This window comes from Jaculus jaculus, chromosome X, assembly GCF_020740685.1.
Source record: "Jaculus jaculus isolate mJacJac1 chromosome X, mJacJac1.mat.Y.cur, whole genome shotgun sequence".
Classification (NCBI taxonomy): domain Eukaryota; kingdom Metazoa; phylum Chordata; class Mammalia; order Rodentia; family Dipodidae; genus Jaculus; species Jaculus jaculus.
The window spans coordinates 69,552,596-69,570,953 of record NC_059125.1 but is presented as its reverse complement, the minus strand read 5'-3'; the positions used below and the strand labels follow the sequence as shown (position 1 = coordinate 69,570,953).

Sequence of the window (18,358 nt, the reverse complement as noted above, 5' to 3'; positions counted from 1 at the left end):
CCAGCCATTTTCCCTTCCTGGCCTAACAATGCCCCAGGCCTAGGTTTCCTGCCCCCTTATCTCCCACCTGGTCATTCTTCTGGTCTCACACCTTAGATATGTGAAATGGCTAATGTAAAGAACTTCACCTTCCCCAGACTGAGGAGCTCTATATAGCCCACTATCTGTAATCTCAAAGTTGGCTGTGACAGTCCTGGCAGCTTGTGCTCTTCCCCGAATAAAAGCTTCCATCTTGGGCTGGAGAGATGGCTTAGCGGTTAAGAGCTTGCCTATGAAGCCTAAGGACCCAGGTTCGAGGCTTGATTCTCCAGGACCTACGTTAGCCAGATGCACAAGGGGGCGCAAGCGTCTCGAGTTCGTCTGCAGGGGCTGGAAGCCCTGGCGTGCCCATTCTCACTCACTCTCTCTCTCTATCTGCCTCTTTCTCTCTCTGTCACTCTCAAATAAATAAATAAAAATGAACAAACAAACAAAAAAAGCTTCCATCTTTGCCTCAGAGTGGGCTCCGGGGTCCTTGGTAACTCCTGAAACTTACACCCAGGACCCACAAGATGGCACATCTGTCTGGACTTCTTTTGCAGTGGCTGGAGGCCCCGGCACGCCCATTCTCTTTCTGGCCCGTCCGTCTTTCTCTGTCTCGAATAAATAAAAATATTTTAAAAATAAGTAGGGCTTAACTAATTGTTCACAAGAAATTCACTTTGGCCTCAATGGGGCGGAGCTGTTCAAAGAGAAGTGTGGAGGGACCCGGTGGGATGCTTGTAGACAGTTAAAAGACTTTAATCTTCCATCGGTATGAAGCAATGGGCAACCATGGCAGGGGTTGGAGTGTGACAAGAGCTGACCAAAGTCCCCCTGACCAAAGTCTTGGGTGTGGAGGGTCTTGAATAGGGTTGCTAGATTTAGGAAATCAAAATCGAGGATTCTCAGTTAAAGTTGAGTATCATATTAGCAGCACACTGTTCTGTAACATGAGTATGTCTTATGCAGTATTTGGAGTATACTTCTGCCAAAAATATATCCCTTGTTAATGTGGCATTCAAGTGTAAGTGGAGGTTGTGTTTGAGCAATCCTAACACTGTGGCAGGTGGAAAAGCTTCTAGGGGAATTCTGAGGGGTGGTCACAAGGGCGAACACGAGAGAAGGGGCTCAGCAAAGAGCAGTGTAGTCCATTCGGTGCACGTTGCCGAACAACATTAGGAAGTCGAACTTGTCGGCTGCTTTCCATTACTTAGCCCGCGGCAACGCTGCCGGGAATCTTGCCTACCGGCTGTAAATCCACGGAACCTGGCTCCTCTTGGGCGTTGGGAAGCACCTCTCAGCCACTGGCCTTTACCAGGAGCCATTCAGGCAAGGGCTGGCCGCTGGAAGCCGGCCCAGCGCAACAGCCGGCCAATCCGCACGCTAACTCCGCCTCTTTTTCCGTGGGGGCGGAGCCCGGGCGAGAGCTTGCTAGCCGCCCGCCCTCTCTCCCCGGATGACGAGAGGCTGGATAACATGGAGTCGAGCAAGATGGCGCCTCCCAAGAACGCTCCGAGGGATGCCCTGGTAAGTGCGAAGGATGAGAGGCGGAGCATGGAGCTCGGCGGGCCCGGGACCTGCCCTGCGAGGCAGGCCCAGACTCGGAGCCTGACGGTGGGCTTGCGTGCCTGTCAGCCCAGCCGAAACAGCCTGGAGAGGGCGACAGGGGTCCCCGGGACCCCTCGGGCGCTTTCCCGCCGCTTAGGCGGAGCCCGTGCCAAGGGTCGCGGTCCGCAGGAGTGCCTGCGGGCTGAACGCCCGGCTTTGTCTTGCGGACCCTGGGCCGACCCCTGACCCCTAATCCGATGCCTGGCTGTCTCATCTGGTCCAAGCCCTGGCTCTGCAACCAGGGGTCTGATACTAGCTTCTCCCAGCGCCACAGCAGAAAATGACAGCCAGCTGGACCCACCCTTAACCTCTGCTGGAGAGAGGCTTTTTCTTCTGTCTTTGCCCATACCTCTGCCATAATAAAAGTTTTCAGCAAGAACATATGACTGATTTTGTGTGATGACTGACACAAGAGGACAAGGAGTTTGGGGCCCAGAAATGAGCGAACTAGTATCAATCAGATATTTTTAAAAAATACTATCTTCAGTCCAGCCCTGATTTCCATTATCTAGATTATGTATCTGGTATTTTTTATTTGAATCTACAGGTGATGGCACAGATCCTGAAAGATATGGGAATCACAGAGTATGAGCCAAGGGTTATAAATCAAATGTTGGAATTTGCTTTCCGTAAGTTAACAAAACACGAAAAAAATACTTGAAGTTGTGGATGGAAAATGCTTATTTTTTGTAAGAATGCTTTTAAATGAATTATGTTAATATAAAAATAAAACACAAGATCCGGGCGTGGTGGTACACGCCTTTAATCCCAGCATTCAGGATGCTGAGGTAAGAAGGCTCTGTGAGTTCAAGGCCATTCTGAGAGTACATAGTGAATTCCAGGTCACCCTCAGCTAGAGTGAGACCATACCTCAAAAAAAAAAAAGCAAAGCAAAAAGAAATAAAACACAAGAGGACCTCAAGATAGGGTATTTATGGTGTAATCTCTGTTTTAAAGATATGTAGTGGCTGGAGAGATGGCTCAGTAAGTAAAACACCTGCCACACAAGCATGAGAACCTGAGTTTGGATCCCCAGAACCCAAGTAAAAGGTAGGGACACTGGTTTACCCCTGTAATCCAAGGACTGAGGAGGTAGAGAAGTCCTAGGGATGGCTGACTAGCTAAATCTGGAGACGTCCTGTCTCAAAAAGTAAGGTGGAGAGCAATTGAGGAAGGCACCCACTCAACCTGAACCTCTAGCCTCCAAAAGCACATGTACCTGACCATATAAATATGAACACACATACCCACAAGCACAAAACACAGGCTTAAAAATGTATCATGAGGATAGGACAATTAGCAACTAAAGCCAAAAGTCATAAACTTCTAGAAAGTCACTGGTTCCTTTTAAGAAGCATAAATATTAAGCTGTCTCCTTATGTGTAAGAAACTTATTTTGTTCTTAAAGGATATGTCACTACAATTCTGGATGATGCAAAAATTTATTCAAGTCATGCTAAGAAACCTAACGTTGATGCAGATGATGTGAGACTGGCAATCCAGTGTCGTGCTGACCAATCATTTACCTCTCCTCCTCCAAGAGATGTGAGCAAACATTTATGTAGTTATTTTTACTTTCATTTTAAAAATCATATTTCTAATGAGAATTTTTCTCCTTTAGTTTTTACTGGATATTGCAAGACAGAAAAATCAAACCCCATTGCCACTGATTAAGCCATATTCAGGACCTAGACTGCCACCTGATAGATATTGCCTAACAGCTCCAAATTACAGGCTGAAGTCCTTAATGAAAAAGGTAAGAACTTTTAGCCCGGTGTTGTGGGTCATACCTGTAACCCAGTACTAGGGAGGCTGGGGTAGAAAGATCAGGAGTTGAAGATCATCCTCAGGCTATCCTTAAGGTAGGACATGATAGGGAAACTTAAAAAAAAAAAAAGCAAATTCCAATAGGTGGCATTATAGATTAAAGCTTAATATAATTTAATAGAATTTTATTTAATTTTTAGAGTTGACAAAAACATTGCTGTTCATCAAATTCAGTGGGTGTTTTTCTCATCAGACAACTGAACAAAGCTCAGACTGATTCCCAGACATGGAAACTCCCACTCTTTATACTATACCGTAGGGTGTTTTTTTTGTGGGGGGTTGAGGTAGGGTCTCACTGTAGCCCAGTCTCAGGGTGGCCTCAACTCATGGCGATCCTCCTACTCTGCCTCCCGAGTGCTGGGATTAAGGGCGTGTACCACCACGCCCGGCTTTTGTTTTGTTTTTTTTAGGTAGGGTTTCACTCTAACTCAGACTGACCTGGAATTTACTATGTAATCTCAGGGTGGCCTTGAATTCATGGCAATCCTCCTCCCTCTGCCTCTCAAGTGCTGGGATTAAAGGCGTGTGCCATCACGCCTGGCTTAACCATAGTTGTTTGTTTGTTTGTTTGTTTTAAGTGAGATCCAATAATAGAATGAATAATACACCAATAGCTGTTAGGTTTGCTTTACAAAATAGGACCTAGCTCTCTCACCACTAACAAAAGTACTGCCCTTGTTTTCTGAAATTCTGTGAGTTTTATTTCTTTTGGGGGTAAGACATTGGCTAGTTAAAATTAACTATTACAAGGAAGTTCACGGTTTTCATTCAGATAAGACTATTTTCTATACAGAACTAGATAAGGGTCAAGACAACTTATATAGATATATACATATATGTTTGGAAAACTATTAATATTAAATTTAAAACACTTGATAAAAGAGCTGTGATTGTAGCTTAGTGAAGAGTGTACAAGTGCAAGACCCTGGTTCAGTTCCAGTACTGGAAAAGAAAAAGGAAACAGTGATAGAAAACAGACATTCTTATAATGAATTACTAATGTGTCACATCAACAATTTTCACATCACTCCCAGTTGAATTTTGGTGTCAAATCTTAACATGAAAAGTAACTTGTTTTTAAATCCTCTAGGGACCTAACCAAGGAAGACTCGTCCCTCGGCTAAATGTTGGAGCTGTTAGTAGCAGACCTACTACTCCTACTGTAGGTAAGTAAAGGAGGAAATTGGCTTTTCTGGATAGTAAAAAATGCTTCAGCACTTGGTTTAGAACCAAGTCAAAAGTGAATCTGAGAGCCGGGTGTGGTGGCGCATGCCTTTAATCCCAGCACTAGGGAGGCTGAGGTAGGAGGATTGCTGTGAGTTCAAGGCCCCCCCTGAGACTACACAGTGAATTCCAGGTCAGCCTGGGCTACAGTGAGACCCTACCTTGAAAAAACAAAACAAAAAAAAGTGAATCTGAAATTCCCACACCTGTCTTACCACTGATAATTTTACTCGTTCTTTGATATAAAATAAAAACATACATTAAGGGCTGGAAAGATGTCTCAGTGGTTAAAGGCCCTTGCTTATAAAGCCTTGCAGCCCAGGTTCAGTTCCTCAGTACCACATAAATCCAGATGTACAAAGTGGCACATGCATGTAGAGTTCATGCAGTGGCAGGAGGCCCTGACATGCCCATAATCTGTGTCTCCCTCATAAATAAATAAATAAAATATTCTTTAAAACATATATTGAGAAGGTCACAAGAATGTCTTGATTTCAAAAGACATTGTCCAACACTTGTTGCTATAAACTATGATACTCAAAGGAGTTTATATTCAGTTGAGACACAAGGTTATCATATTCATGGCAAAAGCCTTGTAGGAAATGAAAGAAATTTCTCAGTAAACTGGATGCAGCTAAAAATCAAACTGTGCAAGAATCTTAAAGATTTTAAGAATAGTTGCTTTGACACTAAACTTCAAAACACTACAGAGACCAGCCTGGGCAACATGGGTTGACACCATCTCAGAAAAGAAAATCATACTGATGATCCATTGCTAACTGCTTATATTGGTCATTGAGAGCTCCATCAAGGTGTGTTGGATATCCTGCTTGATAACTCTCCATCACAGTGTGCACATTTCTTTATGGCACATATATTCCAAGCCCATCCCATATTTTCCAGTTTTAGAATCAACCACTTCTCCAAAGAGGCCTGATTCCTTTTAGTGAAGAATGGTATTTAGAAACAATTAGCTTGCCTAGTTTTTATTTTCACATTTTTCAAAAAAAGTCCCCTTTTCACTAATCTTATAACTCTTACTGCTTATACCTTGAGGTCTATAGCTGTCATTGTACCTCTAGTATAAACCGTAGTTGTTTTTTAGACCTTATCATACTCTGTAGCCCAGGCCAGCATCAAACCAGCAATCCTTCAGCCTCCCAAAAATTGGGATTACAGATGTGTACCGCAATGCTCAGTTAGCATTTGACTTTTTTTTTTTCCCAAGGTAAGGTCTCACTCTAGCCCAGGCTGAACTTGAATTCACTGTGTAGTCTCAGGGTGGCCTGGAACTCATGGCGATCCTCCTACCTCTGCCTCCCAAGTACTGGGATTAAAGGTGTGTGCCACCATACCCAGCAGCATTTGATTTTTGAGATATGAAACATCTCTTTATATTCTCAGGATATAAATATACATTTCTGTATTTTAAAACCATTTGATATTAGAATTAGGTGTATACATCTAAAACCTACATGTGACCTTTGCAAACAGAAATTTGTATATGTAGTTGTGTAACTTTTTAATCATATACTACTTATCTGAGGATTCATATTATTTAAGTGAAAACCACTTTTTTTTGGTTTTTTTCGAGGTAGGGTCTCACTCTAGCTGACCTGGCTGACCTGGAATTCACTATGGAGTCTCAGGGTGGCCTTGAACTCATGGCGATCCTCCTACCTCTGCTTCCTGAGTGCTGGGATTAAGGGCGTGTGCCACCACACCCGGCTTCGTGAATACCACTTTTAAAACAGGATTTTATTATGTTACCAAGTTAGCCTTAAGCCCCTGGACTTAAGTGATCACCCTGCCTCTGCCTCTCAAGTGTCTGATACTACAGGTATGTGTTACTGCACGTAACAATGCCAATTTTTAAACCCCTAGGTGGTGGTAGTAATCAGTTGCAGATATTAGCAAGTTAACCAATCTCAGATTTCAGGTTTTTAAATTTTTTTTAAAAAATTTACTTATTTATTTGAAAGCAGAGAGAGATAGAGAAAGGAGAAAGACAGAGAATGGGCACACCAGAGTCTCTAGCCACTGCAAACAAACTCCAGACACATGTGCTTCTTTTGCATCTGACTTACATGGGTCCTGGAGAGTGGAACCTGGGTCCTTTGGCTTCACAGGCAAACAAATGCCTTAACCAATTAAGCCATTTCTCCAGCCCGACTTCAGGGGTTTTTTATTCCTTGTCATTTGTTGTACATACTTTAGAATAAGGACTCACTTTCTGAGTTTGAAAAAGAAAGCACTGTAGCCCAGGTTTCTGGTATGTTTTAGCTTTCTTCCCTACTTTAGGCCTTAGACACACACCCCCATTCCCTTAGAAATGATGATGCTACTTAACTACTGTGGGCAACAACTCTACATGGGTAAAACTGCTAGTTACAGGGGGTTCTACAGCTCCTCAGGAAAAATTGAAAGCAGAGATACTCTCATACATGTAATTTTGAGAGGGCAATATCAGTATAGATATAAAATCTCTTTAAACTAATTCAGAACTGGAGAGATGGCTTGGTGGTTAAGGCATTTGCCTGCAAAGCCAAAGGACCCAGGTTCAATTCCCCAAGACCCATGTAAGCCAGATCCACAAGGTGATACATGCGCCTGTAGTTCATTTGCAATGGCTAGAGGCCCTGGCGTGCCCATTCTCTGTCTCTCTTCTATCACTGCTTGCAAATAAACAAATAAATTTTTTTAAAAAAACTAATTCATTAAGCAATTATTTGCTGAACCTTGTTCCAAGCAAGGCACAAGAGCCATAAACTCACCGGTATAAAGCCTGTCAACAATGGCTTGTAAGCTAGTGAATTAGATAAGATACTAAAATAAAACATATTAAGGGAATTTCAGAGGCAAAAGATAAGACTTCTCATGAGCAAATCAAGGAAAATTTTATGAAATAGCTTTATTATTGGAGGCATACCTTACCAACAAAGTGTAGGGGCTAGGAGTGTAGCTCAGTAATAGTGTGTGTGTCTAGCATGCACCAGGCCCTTGGTTTGACCCCTAACACATGGTGGTATAGAAATTAAAGGATGAGATATTTGGACTAGCTAGTCTCCAAAAGCTTTCTGCTTAAAAAACTTTCTGAACATAGAAAAGGACTAATTTTTTCCTACACACCTGGGGACAGCAAGCATTACATTTGATCTGCTTCTTTTCTTAGATTCATGTTGACTTAGGTTTATGGGCATAGAAGACATTACCTAACCCTTTGCAAATGATATTGACACCAAAGCTACTGGGTCTTCATTCTGGTAGTTGATAGACTTCATATAGCTAAAATCCCATGCTTAGAATATGCTGTATGTTGTCTGAACATCTTAACATAGATTATTTAATTCACATAAGAATTTTATAAAATGGATATTGTCCCCATTTTGCAGGTGAGAAAACTTACCACTCCTTATTATACTGATTGTTACCTTACCATATGTTACCTCACCACTACACTATGCTGATTGTTCCCTTGTTTCTTGGTTGTGTTTGGCACTCCTGGTGAAGGAACCCATGCATGATAGGCAAATACTCTACCATTGAGTTTTCATATCAGCCTGATTTTATAGCATGAAAATAAGCCTGCTAACTTTTTAAATGTACTCTCATTTCTTTTTATTTTGAGGCAGGGTTTCAGTCTAGCCCAGGCTGACCTGGAACTCAGAACTATGGCTTAGGCTGGCTTGTTCAAACTAATTCAGTCTCCTGAGCGCTGGGATTATAGGCATGAATTGCCAGATCCAGCAATTTGTTCTCTTTTTTATTTTTCTTTCGAGGTAGGGTTTCAGTCTAGTCCAGGCTGACCTGAAATTTACTATGTAGTCTCAGGGTGCCGTCGAACTCAGGATGATCTTCCTACCTCTGCAGCCTGATTGCTGGGATTAAAGGCATGTGTCATAATGCCCAGATAATTTGCTCTCAATTCTAATATTTTTCTCACCTTACCTTAGTCTTCTGTGCTTTCATAGTAGACTTCAGTTAGCTAGAATGTAGAATAGGGATGAAAGGGAGATCTGGCTGCAACTTCTGTCACCTCATTGATCGCCAGAGTTGATTCAGCTGATCCGGCTGGGTAGGCTAGTGTCCCCTTTCTCCCTCACTGCTCTATGTGCATCCTTCCTGAAGTTACACACAAGGGTATATGAGCAGCTGCGCTCCCCTGCTAGAACCTCCAAACAAGCTCTCAAGAGTGTAGAATAGAATTCAGTGTAGTAAGTCATCTAACAAATATGTTTTAATTACAACTACAGCACCCCCACAAACAGTATCTGCCCCAAATAAAGTTCCAGCTCCAGTGTCAGTGACAAGCCAAAGATTTGCAGTGCAGATCCCATCTTCTCAGTCTACATCTGTCAAACCAGGTAATGTGACAAAGGGGCAGGGGACAAAATTCATGGATATTTTAGTTATAGAACAGCTTATGTTCTATGGAAAAGACTTAATAAATTGCTTTAATGTCACAACAGGAAAGTGGCAGGGTCTCCAAAATTGTATGAAGTTGTATGTGTGTATAACATTTTCAGGGAGAGGATAAGAATACTTAGTGTGCTAATTAGATTTTCAAATACTATGAACTAAAAGAAACTAGGGTCCACAAAACTAAGGTGTCTTCAGGGGAAAGCACTTAAGAGTAAAAGCTTGAGAAAATGATACAGGTTAGTGAGGAACATATCTATATGTGTAAATTCAAATGAAAAGTGTACCTTTACTTATAGGGCGTAGCTATGGTTGGGATAATATAACTAGAATTCTGGTATAACTAAATTTACTAATGTATATGTTTCCATTTTACACCTTTTGAAACATATCTGCATATAAGCAACTTACATAAATACCAGTTTAAAAAATATATCAGCTGAGCTGGGCATGGTGGCACATACCTTTAATCCCAGCACTTGGGAGACAGAGGTAAGAGGATCGCCGTGAGTTTAAGGCCACCCTGTGACTACATAGTGAATTCCAGGTCAGCCTGGGCTGGAGTGAGACCCTACCTTGAAAGACCAAAAAAATATATATAGCTTGTAAGAGAACCATGTCTCCTGGCTCTATATAAGATGAATCCAGTACGCCAAATACTAATTGAAACATTAAAACTTCAGGTAGTTAAAATATAACAAAATTTCTTTAACCCTATGTTAAATATTTAGATATTTAATCTTTATGTAAACAAAGATCCAAAAACATTGAACCTTATAACTATCACCATTATTTGCAAATGAGAAGTAAAAAAATATATATTTTTTTTTACTGAATTACCAATTTATTGGGTTTTTTCTCAATTTTTATTAACATTTCCATGATTATAAAAAATATCCCATTGTAATACCCTCCCTCCCCCCCACCCCATAAAAATATTTTTTAAAGCTTGAACTCTTAATGAAGTATAATTACCTGTGTCCTTTCTATGATGAGTACTTCATTCTATTGAAACTTCTAGCAAAATTACATTTAGCTTTGTTGTGTACTTTTGCCTGTTTTAGATTCTGGGTAATTCATATTTTGTGGGGGTTTTGTTCTGTCTACAGTTCCTTCAACAACTTCAGTTCAAAATGTTCTGATGAATCCTTCAATGATTGGACCCAAAAATATTCTTATTACCACCAACATGGTTTCATCACAGAACACAGCCAATGAGTCAAACCCACTGAAGAGAAAACATGAAGACGATGATGGCAATGACACTATGTAAGGAATAAAGTGCATTCTAAATGCATTTAAAAAGTGTAGTCAGTTTTGAGCCCATATGCTGGACCAGAACCTTCTAGGTCATCTTCAGTTTTATCTTAGAAAAATGTAGTTGCAATAATTTTCACCTTAGTTAAAACTGCTAGGTTTCTTTAATATGAGTACAAGTGGTTTTTGTTTTTTAATTAGGGTTCAAGTATAGAAGTACTTGTTCATAAATAGTTTCATTCATACACTATTCTATAATTCTATTTTTGGAAGCCATTCTGTGCCATGTATCACAAACAGCAAAATTTAGGTTTCAGTTTCTACAGCCTGTCTAATCTGCATTTAAACATGATTTTCTTTCATGAGGTAAAATAGTCACTTTTTTGACCAAACCTTTCAGTTTAGGAAATATTTTTGTTGTTTCTTGGTCTTCTCAAACTTACCACCTTGACACCCTGGTCACATTTTTGTACCCATCTCCCATATACTTACTCCCCATTGCACTTAAATTTAGAAGGCCATCACTGGAAATTTAAAAAAAAACTATTCCTTATAATACAGCTTAGTGTCACTGCACATTTTAAAAACATGATCTACATGCCTGGTGTTATGTAACTTGACTTGAACCTGAAGGTTTGCATTTGCTGTTTTACTCCATAGCAGAGTAATTGGGTTTACCCCTTGCCTATTGTGCCTGTTGAGCTTACTCTCCTTTTGACGGGTAGTTTGGAGCCAGAGACATTCAGTTATATAAGTTGGTGGCTCCACCATATTTTCCATTTGTTAATTTAACAGAGATGCTATAGCTTAAAATCTGCCTTGATAATTAACTTACACTGGACCTAGACAAAACCACTGAACAGCAAGACTTTTCTTTGTACCACATGCATACATGCTTTCACTACTGCTGGAACCCTCCTATTGGTTTAATCAGATCATTTTTCTAGCTTGTTGCTGAGGGTGTCACACATGAGATAGGATCAAACGTGACAGTTGACTCTAATAGTTCTTCTCCTGTAAAGCCAACAAGGGAAAAAAAATGTGTCAAGTGACTCCATTTAGGTGTACCCTGCATGGGTTTACTAGTAAACAACTTCCTGTTTTCCATTTATATTCATATAAAACCTATAGTTTTATTGAGAAAGATTGCTAAGCTTTTGAGAATATAAAAAGAACTATTTTGTTTGGCTTGTGTTCAGTTTCACATACCCAACACAGGAAAACTTAAGCAGAATTTTCTTGTCATTGTTTAAAGTTTGTAGCCAAGGATCCTCAAAATTTACTCATAAGTATCTCAAAATTTAATCATAAGTATCATCTTAGGATGGTGTTTGACACATGTGAGAAAGTCTAGTAACAAGGCAGAATATGTCTCATCACAGCTTCAGGGTTTATGGACATTAGGGAAAGTTGATATAAAAGCTTATAAAAACAGATCTGATCAATATCATAGGAGGAATGTGAGTTATATAGCATGGATGTCATTACTTGAATGTTCTCAGGGAGGCAGAATATCAGAAGGCCTAGGTTCTAGTCCTGGCTTCATTTACCAACTCTGTGACCTTACTTCACCTCTGAGCCTTGTTCTCACTAGTAATAGGAAAATAACAACTATCCTGCCTACCTCACAGGGATGTTGTGAGGGTTTAACTGGTGTATATGAAAACTCTTTCAAAATTGTAAAAGCTATATAATTATTGATATTATTTGTTCCAATATTATTAATAAAAATTTAAGCTTATGAATGACCTTTCATTTCTGAGTAAAGGGATTCAAGGAAGGTGAATAGGGCACAGTAATTCTGAGGCACAGGAAGCAATTAAAATATACTTAATAGATGAGCTGATGTCTTATCAGGGCACTAGTTGCTTTTACTTAGAATTGGCATTTGACTCATGGTAAAGAAAAACTGAGGAAGAGCTGGAGAGATGGCTCAGCAGTTAAGGTGCGTGCCTGAAAAGCCTAATGACCCAGGTTTGATTCTCCAGTGCCCACATAAAGCCAGATGCACAAAGTGCCCCATGCATCTGGGATTCATTTGCACTAGCTGGAGGCCCTAGCACACCCACTCATTCTGTTTGTCTCTGCTTGCAAATAATAATAATGAGAAATGAAAGAATACAGGGTTAAAAACTGAACATCTCTTTGGTGGAAATTTGTACATATAATTGGGATTACAATCTGAATGTTCATTCACTTATCAGATCAGCCAGTGAGTAGTTTAGCCATTTCAGATAAGGACTTATTTATCTTGCAATTCTGCCTTCTCTAGTTATTTCCAGCTAAATCTAACTCTAAGAATGACTTAATGCAATTCTTGTCCAGCTTTTAGATAAGTTCTTTTAAAAAACATTAATTGATGGTGAATTGGTTAAGGGTAATACACATTCAGTTCTCCCCTTAACAAGAAGTAGGTAAACAAATATTTCTGATCTTAGTATGAATAAAGGAATTAAGGCCAACATGAGGGGAGTGGCAGGTTGATATACATCATGATTTGAGGGATTCAAATTGAAGTACTCAAAGGGAAGATAGAAAACACCAACCAGAACTGCAGGTATGGCAGTGTGTACATTACAACTTTAATTATGTATACATATGCTTATTATGTGCATTAAGTAGCTCTATACTTAAATAAAACTGGTTATAGAAGTTACTTCTGGATTGGGAAACCAGAAGACTATGATAAGAAGGTGTCTTGGGCTGGAGAGATGGCTTAGCGGTTAAGCGTTTGCCTGTGAAGCCTAAGGACCCTGGTTTGAGGCTCAGTTCCCCAGGTCCCACGTTAGCCAGATGCACAAGGGGGCGCACGTGTCTGGAGTTCGTTTGCAGGGGCTGGAAGCCCTGGCGTGCCCATTCTCTCCCTCTTCCTCTGTCTTTCTCTCTGTGTCTGTCGCTCTCAAATAAATAAATAAAAAATGAACAAAAAAATATTTAAAAAAATGGGCTGGAGAGATGGCTTAGTGGTTAAGTGCTTGCCTGTGAAGCCTAAGGACCCCGGTTCGAGGCTCGGTTCCCCAGGTCCCACATTAGCCAGATGCACAAGGGGACACACGTGTCTGGAGTTCGTTTGCAGAGGCTGGAAGCCCTGGCGCGCCCATTCTCTCTCTCTCCCTCTACCTGTCTTTCTCTCTGTGTCTGTCGCTCTCAAAATAAATAAAAAAATTTTAAAAAAAAAAGGTGTCTTACCACTGTATATACCTGTTAAAAAAATTGAATGGGTGTGCCAAGGCCTCTGGACACTGCAAATGAACTCTAGATACATGCACTACATTGTGCATCTGGCTTATGTGGATACTGGGGAAATCGAACCTGAGTCCTTAGGCTTAGCAGGCAGGTGCCCTAACTGCTAAGCAATCTCTCCAGGCCTGTGTATATCTTTTTGATCACATGAAATCCAGACATTTTACTATGAGAAAAAAATAGGAAATGAGTTAAAGGACAGATTTGAGCTGGCATGGTGGTATACCTGTGATCTCAAAACCGAGACAAGATCATGAGTTTATAGCAGGAGTCTGAGTGATAGGTAAGCCCTTGTCCCCCAAACACATGCTGAATTAATTTATAACATGATTTACTTGCATACAGCTATATATAGTCTGTTGAATTACTTGAAGCCTATTCCCTTAAAGTATTTTACCAACACTTCATAACTCTATAACATCAGGAAGCACTATTCTAGTTTAAATGCTCAGGAATAATTTAGTGCCACTATCTGCCTTGCTTGACTAGGTTGAAAATTCCTTCTGGACAAAAATCTTGCTAATCAGCAAGTATTTGATTTCTCTGGATTAAAATATATATATAGGGCTGGAGAGATGGCTTAGTGGTTAAGCGCTTGCCTGTGAAGCCTAAGGACCGCGGTTCGAGGCTCGGTTCCCCAGGTTCCACGTTAGCCAGATGCACAAGGGAGCGCATGCGTCTGGAGTTCGTTTGCAGAGGCTGGAAGCCCTGGTGCACCCATTCTCTCTCTCTCCTTCTGTCTTTCTCTCTGTGTCTGTCGCTCTCAAATAAATAAATAAAATTTTTAAAAAAATTTTTAAATATATATATAAATGGGAGCTCCTGAAAGTAGTCTAGTTAAAAAAAAAATGCTTAAAACATATGCCTAAAGGGCTGGAGAAATGGTTCGGTTGTTACAGGTACTTGCTGGCAAAGCCTGGCTACCCGGGTTCAATTCCCTAGTACCCACAAAAAGCCAGAACCACAAAGTGGTACATGTGTCTGGAGTTTATCTGCAGCAGTAGGAAGCCCTGGTGCACCCATGCTTGCTTTTTCTCTCCCTTTCAAGTAAACATTAAAAGAAAGTAATATAAATTTGGGGGCTGCAAAAATAGCAGCAGTTAAGGCACCTGCCTGCAAAGCCAAGACCTAGGTTCAATTCCCCAGTACCCACATAAGCCAAATGCACAAGATGATGCATGAACCAGGAGCTTGTTTGCAGTCACTAGAGGCCCCGGCATGCCTCTTTAAAAAAGTAATATAAGCCAGGCGTGGTGGCGCATGCCTTTAATCCCAGCACTCGGGAGGTAGAGGTAGGAGGATCGCCATGAGTTCGAGGCCACCCTGAGACTCCATAGTGAATTCCAGGCCAGCCTGGGCTAGAGTGAAACCAGACCTTGAAAAACCAAAAATAAAAAAGTAATAATAATAAAAATTTTTAAAAGATAGAATGAAGAATATAGATGATGCCGGCAATTATTGTCTGGGTGCTAAATGTATGGGTGTTTACTTACAGCTTTTTGAATTTCTCTGTGTACCTGAATAATAAAATATTGAAGAAATCAATCAATAGGAAAGAAAAAAGCCATCAGTTTCCTAAACTAGTCCACATTAGTTTACAACATTTATGGATAGTGCCTTTGGGTCTCAGAAAATGATTTGGCTAAAATTCCTGCTGCTCAAAGCAGAGCATAGTACTAAGGAGTGTGGAAACATGCACATTTTAAAATTAACTGCAAATATGGGGAACAGTGTAAACTAAAACACAAGAAGAAAAAAAACTGGGGGCTAGAGAGATGGCTCAGTAAAGGCACTTGCTTGCAAAGCCTGACAACACAGTTTCAATTTTCCAGTGCCTACATAAAGCCAGATACAAAGTGGTACATGCATCTGGAGTTCATTTACAGTGGCAAGAGGCCCTGGTGTGCTCATACTCTCTATTTGCAAATAAAATAGATTTTAGAAAAGAAAAATGTGTACTTTTGTAATTTTTATTTAAAGCAATTGATATTTTGTTTTCTCCAGTTAAGCAAAAAGAAAGTCTTTAAAACTTTGGAGATTAAGATGAACTAAATGTATTTTATGAGGGCCATAAACTTTTATGGCTTTAAAAGTGATGTGTTTGGGTGTCAAGTTGACAGGGGGTAGATTTATGGTGGTTAATCTTTGTTGTCAATTTGATTGAATTTAAACTCACACAGGAAACACACTTTTGGAATGACTGTGATGGTGTTTTCAGAGGTTTAACTGAGAAAATCACCTTGAATATGACCCACACTAAAGAGGAGGGAAAAAAAGGAAAAGAGGAAAACCATCTAAACTGCATTCATTCTCTCTCCCTGATTGTAGATGTAGTATGAACAACTTCACACTTCTACTGCCATACTTCCCCCAACATAATAATGGGACTGTAACCCCTTAAACCATGAACCAAAATAGACCCTTCCTTAAAATAAACTTAAAGCCCAGCATGGTGGTACATAATCAATCCCAGCACTTGGGAGGCAGATGTAGAAGGAACGCTGTGAGTTGGAGGCCAGCCTGGGATAGAGTGAGACTCTACCTCTAAAAACAAACAAAATGTTAAGGATGTATCACAATTGTCCCTCCTTAAAAAGGAAAGGTGGTGGGCTAAAGAGATGGCTTAGCAGTTAAAGCACATGTCTGTGAAGCCTAAGGACGCAAGTTCGATTCTCCAGGTCCCACGTAAGCCATATGCACATGGCACATGCATCTGGATTTCGTTTGCAGTAGCTAGAGGCCCTGGCATGCCCACTCTCACACTCTCTCTCTCCCCCTCTCTGTAAATAAAATAAAATCTTAAAAAAAAAAAAGGTGGAGGTAGCAAGGCTTTGTTGAGGCCCATTAAGGAAAAGATATTTTTCCTGATAAAGCAGGGCTACATCTTAAAAAACGTATTTATTTGCAAGGGGAAAGAGAGAAGTGGGGGGACAGGCACACCAGGGGCTGTTAACCCTACAAACTCCAGTCACTCTCCCCAGGCCCCTGTCATTGTTATTTAACTTTAAATTATATTTTTAAATTATTTTTATTTATTTACTTGAGAGAGGCAGACATAAAGAGAGTGAGTATGGGCACACCAGGGCCTCCTGCCACTGCAAACAAACTCCAGATGCATGTGCCATTTTGTGCATCTGGCAGAAAAAGTGAGTACTGTGGAATCAAACCTCGGCCAATCAGGTTTTGCAAGGAAGTGCCTTAACTGCTGAGCTCTCTCTCTCTCCAGCCCCAGGCATGGCTACTTTTTTGAATTATTTTTTGTCATTTTTGCATGTGTGGGTGTATGTGTAGTAGGTCTACGTGGTATATACACGTGTGTGCAGATGTAGCTCCCTGTGTGCACACACAGATGCCAAAGGAAAAACATCAGATGTCACATCTACTGCTCATCTGTTTGTTTCCTGAAGTCTCTTCACTGACTCTGAAGCTTTGCCAGTTTCCCAAGTCCCAATGATTCTCCCTGTCTCTGTAACCCGTAGGGTTTTACAGATGTGTGGCTCCACCCAGCTAATAGTATGTGTTGGGATCAAACTCACTGGTCTCAGACCCCCTTCCAGCCCTCATGTTTGTAAAAAAAAGTGCTCTTAACTGTTGAGCCAGCCCTGTCTTTATTTTTTTAATCTACTCTGTTATATGAATTTTGTTCAAATGATCCCAGAGGTGCACTTCTAGCCTTGGATGAAAGTGTGACTTGCTGAACTGCCAGGAATATTATAAAATCACAAAGTCCTGAGACTTTCTGGTAACACAGAAAGACATATATCACTGATATCTCCCTTAAGAGCTAATCCTAATGGCTTGTCAGTCACCTGGGCAGGAAAACAACCCTCAGAAGGTCTGTCAGTCTGGTCTGTATAGCAGAGACCCTATCTCAAAAAGTATAAACCAGGGCTGCAGAGATGGCTAGGCAGTTAGGGTGCTTGCCTGCAAAGCCAAAGGACCCAGGTTCGATTCCCTAGGAACCATGTAAGTCAGAGGCACAAGGTAGTGCATGCATCTGAAGTTTGACTGCAGGGGGTGGAAGCCTTAACACACCCATTCTCTTTCATTCTACCTTCTTCTTTCTCTCACAAATTAAATTAATTTTTAAAAAGCCAAAAAATAGATCCCAAAATAAAGGGCCAACACAGATGGTGAAAACAATCCTCCAGAGGGTTGTAGGAAATCCCAGAGCAACAACTATACAGCAAAGCTAGGGCAGCCATCACAAACTGAAGAATCAGACTCCAACAGGGATGTCTTCCATGAAAATTAACAAGACTGATATTTAAATATGCTTACATTTGTGGGAGATTCAGAAATAAATTAGTGATACATGGAAAATGTAAATATATATATATATATATATATATATATATATATACACACACACACACACACACACACACACACACACATATAAATTTGGTTTTGAGGTTGGACTTCACTCTAGCTCAGGTTGACCTGGAGTCTCAGGGTGGCCTTGAACTCATGGCGATCCTTCTACCTCTGCCTCCCAAGTGCTGAGATTAAAGGCATGTGCCACCACACCCAGCATAAAAAATGTTTTTAAAAATATTAACTATAAAGAAAATAAAAATCCACATAAGTTAAGTATAATATACCATATACTTCAACTATGAATAGAATTTACAATCATAAACTTTTTAGATTTAGGTGGAGCAGACTCTCATATAGACAAGCCTGGCCTCAACTTTATGTAGACAAGGATGACCTTGAACTCCTGATCTTCCCACCTCTGCTTCCCAAGTACTGGAAT

At 40.6% G+C, this 18,358-nt stretch overlaps 1 protein-coding gene across 2 annotated transcripts; it reads left to right on the top strand.

Moving 5' to 3' along the window:
* Positions 1 to 1,448: 1,448 nt before the first annotated feature.
* Positions 1,449 to 12,097, top strand: Taf9b (TATA-box binding protein associated factor 9b). 2 transcript variants are annotated; one of them, XM_004666960.3, is made up of 7 exons: positions 1,450 to 1,548; positions 2,177 to 2,258; positions 3,038 to 3,174; positions 3,251 to 3,385; positions 4,547 to 4,622; positions 8,934 to 9,044; positions 10,209 to 12,097. In XM_004666960.3, exons 1-7 carry the CDS (start codon positions 1,498 to 1,500, stop codon positions 10,370 to 10,372), a joined length of 756 nt encoding a protein of 251 aa, XP_004667017.2. In that variant the 5' UTR covers positions 1,450 to 1,497; the 3' UTR covers positions 10,373 to 12,097. The 2 variants fall into 2 exon arrangements, with proteins under 2 accessions (XP_044996355.1, XP_004667017.2); XM_045140420.1 differs by lacking the exon at positions 8,934 to 9,044 and having other exon boundaries at positions 1,449 to 1,548.
* Positions 12,098 to 18,358: the final 6,261 nt, after the last annotated feature.